At 42.8% G+C, this 13,700-nt stretch overlaps 1 protein-coding gene across 1 annotated transcript in view; it reads left to right on the top strand.

Annotated features, from left to right (window-relative positions):
• Positions 1–13,700, top strand: part of EIF2AK4 (eukaryotic translation initiation factor 2 alpha kinase 4) — a 141,452-nt gene that overhangs the window by 116,655 nt on the left and 11,097 nt on the right. Inside the window, exons 32-37 of the mRNA XM_018568292.1 lie at positions 1,858–1,980; positions 3,242–3,328; positions 4,897–5,009; positions 6,705–6,763; positions 9,467–9,564; positions 11,999–12,067. Coding sequence (XP_018423794.1) covers positions 1,858–1,980; positions 3,242–3,328; positions 4,897–5,009; positions 6,705–6,763; positions 9,467–9,564; positions 11,999–12,067 — 549 coding nt within the window. The remainder of the gene's footprint in view (positions 1–1,857; positions 1,981–3,241; positions 3,329–4,896; positions 5,010–6,704; positions 6,764–9,466; positions 9,565–11,998; positions 12,068–13,700) is intronic.

Below are 13,700 nucleotides of genomic sequence, written 5' to 3'. Positions count from 1 at the left end.
ATATTATATAATATTATGATATTCAGGCATATAAAAATTTGTTATCAGAAAGCACTGCGGACATATTGGCCGCCGGCAGGTACTGTGCATGCCCGCCGGCATTTTGGAGTATATATTGGTATTTAGGTATACCAAAATATACTCCCAAGATGGCAGAACGCACGGGTGGCCGATACGGCTGCTGCTTGTTCTGCAGTCTCTTTGTGTGGTTTCGGATTTTTGTGTGGTTTGCCTCCGAATCCGAAACAGCATTGAAATGTGTTTCCATTGATGAAACCAAATGAAAATTTGTTTTTCATTTGTTTCAACCGAAACTAATTTTTTTGGCCTGCACATGTCTATTACACACTGAGATTAGCAACTTTAGGAGGTTTTTTTAGGAGTTTGGCCATTACAGGTAATAGTCCCATAGTTTACCTTTTTTCTGATAAGAGTGCTAGATCTGACTAAGGGCCCATTCACACTAGTACAGTGCGTTCATCGCATTCGCTGTTCTGTTGCGGGAGGTGCGTTGCAGTGCCTTTCGTTGGTACATCTCACTGAGCTGGTCATATAAAAAGTAGATCTCAACACAAAAAAATTGTGGGCACCCCTGGACTACAGTGTTCATCTAGGTCAGGGGTCTCAAACTCAATTCCCTCGAGGGCCACTCACCAAATTTTTTTCTCCCATGGGGGCCGCTCGCCAAATTTCATACTTTAAAATAAAATTGAATCATATCCGGTATGGTACTACGGACCCCAATACACACACAATAAGGCCCAATTAATTTCTGTAGGTTTATGTGCGATTAGGGATTCCTGCATCAGAAACTTGCGTTTTCCTGCAGCAGCAATCCCTAATCTGGCGTTTACAAGTGGCCGCTGTCACCCATTCAAGTTAATGATTAGATGACAGTAGTTGCATGTAAACTCCTTCACACCACATTTAATGATATGCGATATTATTACTCCCAAATGTAAATCAAATCCACAGCCCCCTCTCCTGCTTACCTTGTTGCAGGGAAGAGGCTTTGAGCCACGATCATTGATCCCTAGTGATCTAGTGGCGATTAGTAAGGTCTGCAGCAGATCTTTACGGCCAGCGTTCAGCGAAGATGCCCCTCCCCACGCACACACAACATATAATATAATTAACAGTCGTCGTCCCCCCACACACACATAAAATTGTGTAATTTCCTCCCTCCACACACCCCCCACATATAACAATATAATTCCCAGTCCTCCCCCCCCCCACACCCACATGTGAATTAAATACACAGCCCCCTCTCCTGCTTACCTTGTTGCAGGGAGGAGGCTGTCAGCCACGATCATCGATCCCTGGTGATCTAGTGGCGATTAGTAAGGTCTGCTGCAGACCCTACTAATCAATCCTTTTGACCAGCGTTCAGCAAAGATGCCGGCTGAAAGGATCCGAGTGCCGGCTGAAAGGATCCGAGTGCCGGCACAGAAGCAGCTATGCGGTCTGCATCCGACAGAGATGCAGACCATGTAGCTGTCCCCGCAAGTCTGATACGCGGTCCGTGACAGTGTACCAGACTTCTGAGCTGCCTGCGGGCCACAAAGTACCTGCTCGCGGGCCGGTACTTTGAGACCACTGATCTAGGTTGATTCCGTTTTATGGCTTTACCCAGCACAGGAAGAGGTGGGGGGGGGAAGCTAATGTTGCATTGAGGGCTTATTACACAAAGGCAGTTTGGATGTCTGCATCTGGCAGTTATGTGTAAATAGACTAACCTCCTTAACTGCATTGTTGCATATTTGTAAGACAAACAAGAATGAACTGATGAAAATGTGTCAGAATAAGAACTTTGGTCCTATTGTCATATGTATGTACAATTCTTTTCCTCCATCTCAGGTCAGCAGCTGTGACTTGCTTGTTGTGAGTGCTGGGCAGATGTCTGTAAACAGGGCAACTGGAATAATTCAGAAGCTATGGGCGGCAGGCATTACAGCCGAGATAATGTATGACTGGTCTGAGGTACGTACAATGGCAGCTTTCGCTTCCTAAAGATAACAGAGGATTCTGCTATAAAATTATTGCCAGTTCTTTACTTTGTAACCTAGTAATAAACATTATGCACCTTATATTGATAAAGTATGCATATTTGGCTGACTGGCCTTTGCAGTAAGGAATTTTTATTTCTTGTTTCCCATATCTATGCAGCACTAGCATGTTGTGTATGCATACACAGCACAGTTCTCATTGGCCCTTGTCTTGGAGGAGCTCACCATCCCCACTACACTCATGCCATGTAACCAACAGCATGTTTCTTTATTACATGAGGAAAGTGGAGCATGTGGTGGAACCCTTTGCAAACATTAAAACTACAGTGCTGAGCTTTGGTTGGGAATTAAACCTAGGAATCTGAGATCTTGCTGCACTCCTTACTGAAACATCAAAGTACCCCTAAGAGACGGGTGGGTGCTTGTAGTGAGCACGGATGGCACCGTGAGAAACTCAAATAAAGAAATAACGTCACCAGCACTCCAAAGACTAATTTAGCAATAGTCCATTTATTGACACATTGCCATTGAATGCTATGCATTCAATGCATTGAATGGCAATGTGTCAATAAATGGACTGTTGTTAAATTATCCAGTGCTGGTGACGTTATTTCTTTATTGGAATTAAACCTAGAACACGTGTGCTACGAGGCAAGATGGCTACCAAGTTGGCATTGTTCTGCTTTGTCCCTTTTTTATCACCTCATCACTTATGTCCTTCACATCCATAAATAATAACTATATGAATAATACCCTATAAACATTATTAGCATTGTTCTTTTCTAGCAGGTTCATAAAATTGTGTGGTTTATGGTGATGGTGGGTCAATGGTACTAGCTATTGACATGAACAGGGCTTGAAAAATTTTAGAGTGTCTCACCAGTCAGTCAAAAATGTCACCAATCAGCATGACCGGACTATAGCCTTGAAATTTACAGGGCTTGAAAATTGAGTCGCAGCACGTGCCGGTTTAAATAGTAACCAGCGTGCGCTGTCCTGCTTCTGACAACAAGATGCTGGGCCGCCATCTGGCTCTGCCCCCGTCCACCAGCGAGAGTGCGGTGTGGAACGCAGGGCCTTACCTGTTAACCAGCGGCGGCAGAAGTGTGCACTCAAGACCATACTGCTGAAATGTATGCTTTGATAGGAATTCTACTGCAGTTCCATTCTTTGACAAGGTTCTCACAATAATTTTCACTTTTACTTGGTTCCTTATAATGTTTTTTTTCTCTCAGTCACAGGATGAGCTGCAAGAGCATTGCAGGATATCTGGGATCACTCATGCTGCCATTGTCTCAGATAAAGAAGGAAATCACGTCAAGGTAAATCTGAGTGATGTGCAAAAATCACAGCCCACAAGTGGAATGCTCTGACCAGTTCTGCTGTAGACAACTGTACAGTACTGCTGATCCTTCAACCTCCATGAATGTCTGAAGATAATATTAACGTGAACTAAAACGCATATGAACACGGAGCATTCACCTTTCCACGTCTGTGTTGATTAGTACCTTACATTTCTAATTTGTAAGGTTCTCTGCAATCCTGTGTGTTCTTTTGTGTTTTAGATGTGTAGAAATCATTTGAAGGTCTTGACATTACGTGATGGCACAAACGGGAAGAAAAATTCAGGTGTGAAGAAAAATTTCTTCACACCTGATGAATTACTTTCATGCTGAACTGGCAGTAACTGGTAGATGGTAAAGTGTTACGGTACTCTTAGAAAAGGTGCCCATACACTTTACGATTATCGGACAAAACTTTTCATCCGATGATCCTGCCCCGATTATTGCAAGGTTCAATCAGCGGTAGTTAAAAAGAAACACCTGGACGACTTGCGGTAATTGACCGCAATTATTTTAGTTTGCGCAGTGTTAATCGTACGACTTTTGATGGACGGAAACGCCACCAACCATGCGAATATCGTACGATCGACCAAAGTTTTCAAACATGCTTGACTGTCAAAAGTTGTATGATTGTACAGTACTATCGGTCGGGCACTCTATTCACACGTTACGATTGTCGTACGAAAAGTCGATCGCATATGATTATCGTACGATAATCGTAAGGTGTATGGGCACCTTTAGACTTGTATAGGGTTGTCTTCTGAGTGTTGAATCTGGGTCCACTCTGCCAATGAAGAGTATTTACCCCAAGGACCCACTTCAAAAATAATACCTTCATGTGATCTTAAACATAAAAGAGAACTGATTGCTGTAGTGAATTAAAATTCAAGGAGGTCTGTTGACCAAAATTTTAATGGAGCCGAGGTCCGCATTGTTGTCCAGAGAGAACCATGGTCTGCCATCTAGGCTGCTATAACATTTGTTGCTGCACTGCAAGGCACAGCTGCTGGAGTGTGTTCCCAGGCACAGTTCTGATGCACCGATCCCAGGGCATCACAATTTCTTTTTTTTTTTCTTTTTTGTTAGAACTTTACTGAAATGTCACAAGTGACATTTCATTAAGTTCTATAGGCTAGGCACAGTGTGATGCTGTTGTACTACATCGTGACTGGCTTCATTAAAAAAAAGTATAGCATGCATCAGCGTGCCCCCTTGCATCAGTTCTCCCAACCCGAGTGCCCCCTTACATTGTGTCCCCATGAGAGTGCCCCCCTTACATTAGGTGTCCCCATTGGGGTGCCCCCTTTACATTGGCTGTCCCAGCCGGAGGGCCCCCTTTACATTGACTGTCCCTGCTGGAGGGCCCCCCTTTACATTGGCTGTCCCCGCCGGAGGGCCCCTTTACATTGGCTGTCCCCGTTTTGGAAACTAAAACCAGATACACAGATAATGTCTCTAGAATGATTCAGCAATAGCAGCTGTCCCCAAATAAGCCACTTTAAATACACATCATTATTAATCCACCCACTTTGTTTGTGTTTGAACAGCTGAAGGCATTTGAAAAGGAAAGGCAGAGCGAGAAGAGAATATTGGAGTCGGATCTGGTAGATCATCTTTTGCAGAAGCTGAGGATCAAAGTGCTGGATGAGAGAAATAACAGGTTTGATAAATACTGCTCTCCCTTTCAGGAAATAAAGATATGGGAGGCGGTTGTCTATAGCAATACATCAGATGTTCTTCTACATAAGAGAAAGATCAAATTTGATCTGCTTCAGTAGAAATAGTTTGTCAGGTTTCATCTCCCTTTACCTTGGAAAAATAACACAAGTTTGGTTGGAATGGCTAACATCTCCAATAATTACTTTAAGAACTACTTTGGCTGTTTGTGGGTGGCAGTGACATAGAGAGATGAATGAATATAGAAAATTCAGGAGCAAGTCTGTCTCTTAGGAGGTTTGGGTAACTTTAACAGATAAGCAGAGCCCAGAATCTTTTCATCTAATGTGTCTCTGGGATAATAGAGCAGTAGTTGTGTTGAGCGCTTAACTTTACTGTGAACAACTAACATTAGCCTTGGTGCCTGCTCTGTGGACCTGGAAACGTGATAGATTAGCAATTGTAAAAAACCATGAGGTTTAAGGCCTCATTCACACCTAGCATTTTGTAGCGCTTCTTCTGTCCTAAAAAATGCCCAAAACAAAATCCTGTTTATATTCACATCTGAGTGTTTTGTCACCTGTAGCAAAATAGCCATCGCTGGAAAATACTACATGAGCTTCTTTTTGGCAAATTAAGCGCTTCTTAGCCCCATAGACTTCAATGGAAATGCAGAAAAACACGCGTTTAAATCAATGTGTCACAATCTGCTCGCAGAAAAAACGCAACCTAATGTACGTGTGTAAAATGCGTGCAAAAACCATGCAACAAAATTGCCTGTAGAATCCAGCGAAAACGCTGTCACCCAGGTGGGATTGCAGCCTACAGGTGAAGGAACAAAAAAAAAACAGCTGTAATTTTAGGTTACCTGGTTGGTGGTTGTCCAGTCCCATTTTTTTTTCCCAAAAAAATCTTTGATGACCTGCAATTGATATACAGTGAATCAAATCCCCAGGTAGTTTCTTACATTTCTTTCTTACATTTTGTCATGGTTTTGAGGGGTCTCGTTCGGATAATTAGTATTCCAATTCCAATAACTATAGCATAAAAGAAACCTGTACTGAAAGCAAACTAGGAGATGGTATTGCTGGCTTACACATTTTTAGTTACCTGGCTTCAGTACTTGAAGTATCTGTAACAAGAATGCAGCAAGTAAAGTCCAAGTACTCATGTGCTGCTTCCTTGTTCCAGGTCAGTGACTCAAAAAGCATTGAAGGATCACCATGATAGCCAGCCAACTAGCATTTTGAGAAGGCAAGGTTAGCAATGGAAGCCAATACCCTTTTTAAGAGGTTTATTTTTAAGAAAATACAGCTAAAGGAGTAAGACTCCATTATGTGGAGAGGAAAGCCAGGGGGCTCTGACAAGTGAGATCTTACCTCGCCACCAAAAAAAAATATTAGAAGCTTATACGAGATTCATTCTCAGCTATAAATGGAATATCAATTTTGGGCAGCAGTTGATAAGCAGGCACTGAATGAGCATTATAATGGCATATAGTGTAATTTATCTATGTCTATATCAGGTTAGGTCTTTCAAAACCCCTAAGGTGTAATGGTATATGAAAGCAGACATGAGACTGCTTCCATTTTAAATATGTAGCTATTAAATTAAACACCATATTTTGTAATCCATCCAATGCATGCTACTGTTTTGTGTCTATGAACCATTATTATGGGTTTTCTTTCTTTATATGTAGGGAAGTGTTGGACACCATGTCTGGTCAGAATGTGAAAGGCACTTTCGCCAGCTCACAGAGTAAGTACAGAATTGCTGCTTAGACAGGACTTTTTTTTTTTTTATAGTGATGTAGGTCTCTCTATAACAGCGTAAACTGAATGGATATTAAATGGAGTCCTGACTGCTGTCTTTCATCAGCCTCAATTGTGCTGTGTTCCGGTCAATAGAAAACATTTCTAATTGGAGATACGGCGATGTCATATTCCAGTTGGTGTCCGTCGTGGATTGTTCATTGTACTAACCCATGTGAACCAGGTTATAGTGTGCACTGCAACACAAGAAGTCTAGAACTGGTAGAAGGTACAGAGAGTATGGAAGAAGCACAAGGGGGATGAGACCGCTGCTTCACCAGGTCATCTGGATTAACATTCTCAAGGTGCCCATACACCTAAAGGTGGCCATACACTGTACAACCATCACAAGACCTTAGTCTTGCGATGGTTGTAAAGTACTTAAAAAAACGTACGATCTGTCCATCTTGGACAGGCAGATCGTACTCTCGATCATCGCAAGCCCGCCCCCCTGAGGGGCCGGCTTACGATGACTGTAATGAGGGGCGGGCTTACGATGACTGCAAACGGGCAGTGTGCGCATGCGCACACCGGCCCGTTCGGCAGTTGTCGAACCAGCAGGCCACTAACTCGCCGAGAATCGTTCGATTCCCGGCGGGTTTTCTAGCATGCTGGTTCGACGGAAGACGTGCGACCGTACAGTAGAAACGGTCGCACGCCTTCCATACATTGCACGATTCTCGTACGATCGCGGGATTTCCCGCGATTCTCGTACGAGAATCGTGCAGTGTATGGGCACCTTTACAATTATCTGTAGATTTTCTGTGGTCAGATGGAAAAAGTGCAACAGATTGGCCCAGGTGGAGATTACTCCATCCACACAGTTAAGTGTAGATGGAGGAATCTGTTGCACCTTTTTCCATCTGACCACAGAAAATCTACAGATAATTGTAAGGTGTATGGCCAGCTTTAAGCCTCATTCACACAGCTAAGTGTCAGCCCGTACAGATCCATGTGGCGTGCACGGTCGTATCGGACCATTCCCAGGAAGGACAGGTGCTGCTTGTGATTGTACGCAGCCGCCGGTTCTCTATGGGAGTATGTGACAGTACATTCACCTGAGCTTCACATCCGTGCGGGTGTCCATACTCCTACACAGACAGGATGGATCCTGTCTGCGTCCGAGCACGGACACCCGCACGAATGTGCAGTTCGGGTGAGCGTATAGCGGTGTACTCCCATAGGGAAGAACAGGCTGCTGCGTACAATCACACGCAGCACCTGTCCTTCCCGGGGAACGGCCCGATACGGCCGTGTACGCTGTACGGGACAACACTTAGCTGTGTGAATGAGGCCTAAGGATGGATAGATTGACTTAACAGCTAAGTAAAAAAAAAGCCCTGCTGAACACTACTATTAGGAATGTGCTGGGATGTTCACTCCTGGGGAGATTGGCAACTGTTTCCCACTTGCGATTAATTTTCCTCACTGTAGAATGATGGACTTTAAATTGTTTGGAAATGGCCTTATAACCCTTCCCATATTGATGGGCAGCAACAATTGCTTCTCTGAGGTCATTGCTGATGTCTTGCTTCCTCGGCATTGTGTTAACACACAACTGAATGTTCCAGATCAGCAAACTGCTAAAACGTTTGCTTTATAGTGGTAGTCACACTTTCTGATCAGTTAATCAAGGGCATATGATTAGCAGCACCTGGCTGCTACATAGCCTCTTAGTTCCTATGGAAGCAGTAAAGTTGTACTTAGTTTTTCACACAACTTCTCAGTTTTTTGGCATTATGTTTGTAAAATAAATAATGACATAGTGTCATGTGTTGTTGTTCATCTGAGGTTGTATTTACCATTTTAAGACCTGCTAAGGACCAGATGATTTTTATTATATCCTGATACTTAGTGACACTAAACTCAGGAGTAAAATCTTAAAAATGCATTCAAGTGCCTTAACTTAACAAACAATGTTGCTTATTTTTGTATCACTCAGCTGTAGATCCTCAAATCATCTTTTAATTCATACTGACACTGTCCTTCCTTCTAGAGGGTGGCTACTTTTGTTCACCCATGGTCCCCATGTGTGTTGTAAAGTAGCCACCGCTCCAAGCTCGCTCCTGTGATGGACTACAATCTAACATTTAGTTTACAAATTTTTATTGAGATTGTAGTCCATCACGGGAGCGAGCTTGGACCGGTGGCTACTTTACAACACACATGGGGACCATGGGTGAACAAAAGTAGCCACCCTCTGAGGAAGGACAGTGTCAGCTGTAGATCCTGAAGTCATCTCTGAATTCATTCTGAGTCATACACATGAGATACATTTTTTGTTAATAGTGTATTTGAATGCATTTTTAACTCCTGAGTTTAGTGTCACTTAACTATTTTTGGTAAGCTATTCAGTAAAAGATAACAAAGCCTGACATTGGATGCCGAAAACCATTACTTTAATTGAAGCAACCACGCTTGTTGTATGAGCTCTGCATAGACGTAACCTGTACCATAATATGGGCTCATAAATGTGCATAGCAAAGTTGATGGCGTCATTCAGTGTATGTTATATTGCATGTCTGGTGTGAATATGTTGGTCACCGAGTCTCTTTGTTTCTCCCTGTTGTGTGAGGCTCTGGCTGGGTATACAGGGACAGTCCTCTTGAATATTATGTGCCATCTGAGGCTATTCTCTCTTATTTGACAGGTCAGTTTGAGCAGCACAGCAGTAGCATGGTCCCGAATGTCAGTGTCATCGCTCCAGAAAGGTTATCTGCCAGCGCACGACGCCGTTATGAAACCCAGGTAGCCACATCTCTCTCTAGGGACAGAAAACTAAGTACTGTAGAAACTACTTTTAATATAGTATGCCTGCAAATATAAGGTGTTTAAAGGCCACAAATAATGGCTGGCTATATAATGCAAACTTGCACCAGCTTGACTGGGAAGACAGATGCTTTGATCTACATGAGCATATGTTGTCATCACATTTATTATTCCAATAAACAGATTTGATGGCTTGCTTTCAGTGCTTTTATCACAAAGGGTGCTAGAATAAATGAATTGGGTTTATTTAGTAGCTATGCACTTTGACAGGGGGGTGCAGTAACCCATAGCAGGTAAATAGAAATCTGCTTTTATTACAGTTTCCAGAACCTGGTGTCTGGTCGCTGAATGGGGTTCTACACACTGGTCTGGTTGTATTAAATAAGCTCACTGGTAATTAAGACCTGTTTAACGTGAACTGGTCATCAATCTATTGATCAATCTATTTTTTTTGTAATCCGAAAAGGATTAAATGCTTTGCCCACACGTATGACAGTCACATGAGAATCTGAGTATTCAATCATAAATTGTTATAATTTTGCAGGCGTTCTATCTCTCTCTCTCCCCTTTATCCTTCCTTCCCCTCCACTTTATTTACTTTGATGCTTTAGCTCTGCTATCGGGGGATAGCAGTTACCTGAAGTCTGACAGTTACTGCCTTTTTAAACTGGCTGACCTCTCCCACTGTTTTCCCAGCTCCTGTTTATCCAACTCCCATCAATTTAAGACCATTTTAGCTTTTAACCTCTTGCCGTCCGCCCGTAGTAAAAAAACGGACGGACGGCACTGCTGTATTGGCGGGTGCAATTTTTTTCTGCTCGCGCGCGCCCCCTGGCGGGCATGCATGGGCAGAAAAGACCCGACCATTGCACACACCCGTTACCGGGTGTTTCACATATAGGCGATCAGCGGGTCCATAGCCCCCCGATCGCCTATATGTGCTCGTTCACGTCCGATGATGAAGCAGATCTCTGCTTCATCAGCTTCTTTTGGGGTCCACAGGTGACATTAGGGGTCCTAGAGACCCCTAATGTCTCCATAAAGAGGACCTGTCAGTGTGCCTTTGCTATTATATAGGGGGATTGTTATCCCCCTATATAATAGCAATAACAATAAGTGCAAAAAATAAAATATAAATAAAAAAAAAGAAAAGTAACACATAAAAAAATAAAATAAAATAAAAGCCACATATAAAAAAAGGGGAAAAACCCCCCCCAAAATGTTTAACTCCCCCACCCCCACGTTTACGCGCCTATAAACGTAAATACGCGTCCGGTGCCCCAGCGCGCAAAAATTACAATTGCGCTACACATGTTACATATCGCCGCGAACGTCGCAGTGAGAGCAATCATTTTAGGGCCATCAATCACTGATAACACTAAACTGATGAGCGGTAACAGCTTTTAAAGCGTCGCCTATGGCCAATTTTGGGTATTATCGTTTTTTGAGGTTTCGCGCGCGCACGCAATTTTAAGGCTTGACATGTTTAGTGTCTTTTTACCCGACGTGACCCCATCTTTTATATTTTACCAAAAAATTGGGTAATAATAAATGTTTTATCATTTAATATAGGGGAAACTGTTTTTTTTTTTTTAATTTCCCTTAATTTCCCTTAATTTCCATTAATATCCCTTAATATCCCTTAATATCCCTTAATATCCCTTAATATAGTAAAAAAATAAAAACCCCAGTGGTGAATAAATACCACCAAAAGAAAGCTCTATCTGACCCCAAAAAAGGGTATAAAATTCATTTCAGTACAGCTCTGCATGACGGAATACTGAAAAATGGCCTGGATGGGAAGGGGGTTTAACACCGCAGATGTCAACTGGTTAAAGTGACCTTGCCATCACATGTTCATTTGATAAAATTAATTTGATAAAAGAAAATCACCTTGCAGCAGAGCATGCCTGTAATAGCTTGTTTTGTTAAAGCTAAAGCTAAAATACTTAACCTATTCCCCACTTCCCCAGCCACCAGCCTTCTTCTCCTCTCTCCAACGATCTCAGTATGTGGGCAAGCCCTCTGTGTCCTTCTGTACAATGCAAGATTGCTAGTCCTGAACTGTATGTACTGTTGGGGCGCTGTGTCTGGTCTTGTGAAAATAATAGCTGCCGGAATGTGTCTGACTTTAGTACTTTATCACTGACCTGGAACCAAGTATGTAGCCAGAACCCCTGATATGCATGCTTGTCTCAGGTCAGAGGCTTCAAATATTAATGCTGCTGAGTCAGATGAAAGCCTGTTAACTATAATATTCAGAAGGTCTGCAATATCAGCCTCTATATTTCTCCCAGAATAGGTTTCCTTTACTTGGACTTGTCTGAAGCGCTCTGTATAGTACAGATACAATGATAGCATAGGTTTTCTACATGTAATTAAAGAAAATGTTATACTGGTTTTATATTTGCAGGTTCTTTCAAAACTTCAAACTTCCATAACAATCTTTCAGCAAAGAAATACGGAGATTGAAATTCTGGCAGTAAGTCTGTTTTCCAATTGTATCTTTTAATACATTTCCCAACTGTCATTTTGCACTGGTACAGAATGATATTGAATATTTCTGATCATAGAGTGGCAAGTAGGAGCCCAAATTACATTGTTTCTGCTGTTATGAAGCCAAAGACTAAAGCTAGCCATACACTGTTGGAGTTTTAGCTGATTCACATCAGTTTTGGACAGTGGGGAATGGTTAGTAACCTTGTCACACTTTTATTGTGTATCTGTGAAGAGATTTGCCCTCTCTATTTGGTGACCATTGTCAGTTGGACTTAAAGTGATGGGAAATACTAATGTTAGAGTTGTCATCAGAACATGAGGGGAAGGGAAATCTTTCAATATGCGGAGGCACATGTTGTGGGGAAAGCTGTCAAAGAGGGGCATTTCCTCTCTTTAGCAGGACACAGTGGAAAAAAAAAAGAAAAAAGGAATGGTATACATTTCTTTTCTAATTATCCAAAACGGGAAAAAAACATTTCACTATAGATACTTTAACCCTTTTCCTGCCAGTGCCGTAAAGCATACGGCGGAACAAAACTGTTCCCAGCTGGCCAGGTCAGTATGCCTTACGGCGCTGGCATTTACAGTTCTTCTATAAGTAAAGCGACCATGAACTTATATAAGAAATGTTCCCCAGACGGTCCCCTTTAAATTAATAACTGTCATCAGCAGCTCACAAGCCACTGATGACAGCTATTAACTAAAATTCCGGGCGCCCCCACCCAGGGCCGGATTTACTCTCCCTGCCGCCCCAAGGCCAGGTCCTGTGATGCTCAATGGAGAATGGCAACCTGATGGCAGGGCGGCGGGGTTAGTGTCAATTATTTTTACTGTTTCTTAATTTTTTATTTTTTTTGTTTCAAAGTTTTTATTGGGTTATAACAACATATAGCATACAAAATGCAGTACAGTAATCAATACTGAGGAGAGCATTACAGAGGAACATGGTAACGTTAGACATCTTGGGTGGTTCAGAATTGGGGACTCATGGTCACCAGGTTCCTCGGGACAGTTGAGCATCCAAATGTGGGAGAACAACCTGGATAAGGGAATCCTAAGTGCTGTAGTCCAGAGAACAGGGTGGAAGTAGAAGGAGGAGCAAGAAGGGGGGGAGGCACTGGGCTTGTCCGGGATTAATGTTCAAGGCGTTCAGGTCTACAGGTAATGGGCAAGGTGCGGAAAAGGTATAGCAACTTAGGGAGGATAGTCATCTTGACCGCGTTTATTCTGCCCATCCAGGAAAGGTTGTGTCGTGTCCAGGAGGACAAGAGGTCCTTGAGGGCGCCAAAGAGCGGGGGGTAATTGGCGGCATAGAGAGTATCGTAGGTGTTGGAGATGTGCACCCCAAGGTATTTTAGGTGGGAATTGTATTGGATTGGAATTGGAAATTGTGGGTGAGGTCGGACACCTGCCGGAATGGCAGTGTGATGTTAAGCGCACAGGATTTATCATTATTGACCGTTAGGTTAGAGACTTGGGCAAATGAGCGTAAGAGTGAGAATAAGTTAGGGAGGGAGATGATGGGTTGGGAGAGGGTGAGTAACAGGTCGTCTGCGAACATATGGAGTTTATATTCTGCTGTTCCTTTGGTGATACCGTGGATATTGGGGTTAGTT

The sequence above is a fragment of the Nanorana parkeri genome, unplaced genomic scaffold, assembly GCF_000935625.1.
Source record: "Nanorana parkeri isolate BGI_ZX_2015 unplaced genomic scaffold, ASM93562v1 scaffold1168, whole genome shotgun sequence".
Lineage (NCBI taxonomy): Eukaryota > Metazoa > Chordata > Amphibia > Anura > Dicroglossidae > Nanorana > Nanorana parkeri.
This window is presented reverse-complemented; position numbering and strand designations above follow the sequence as displayed.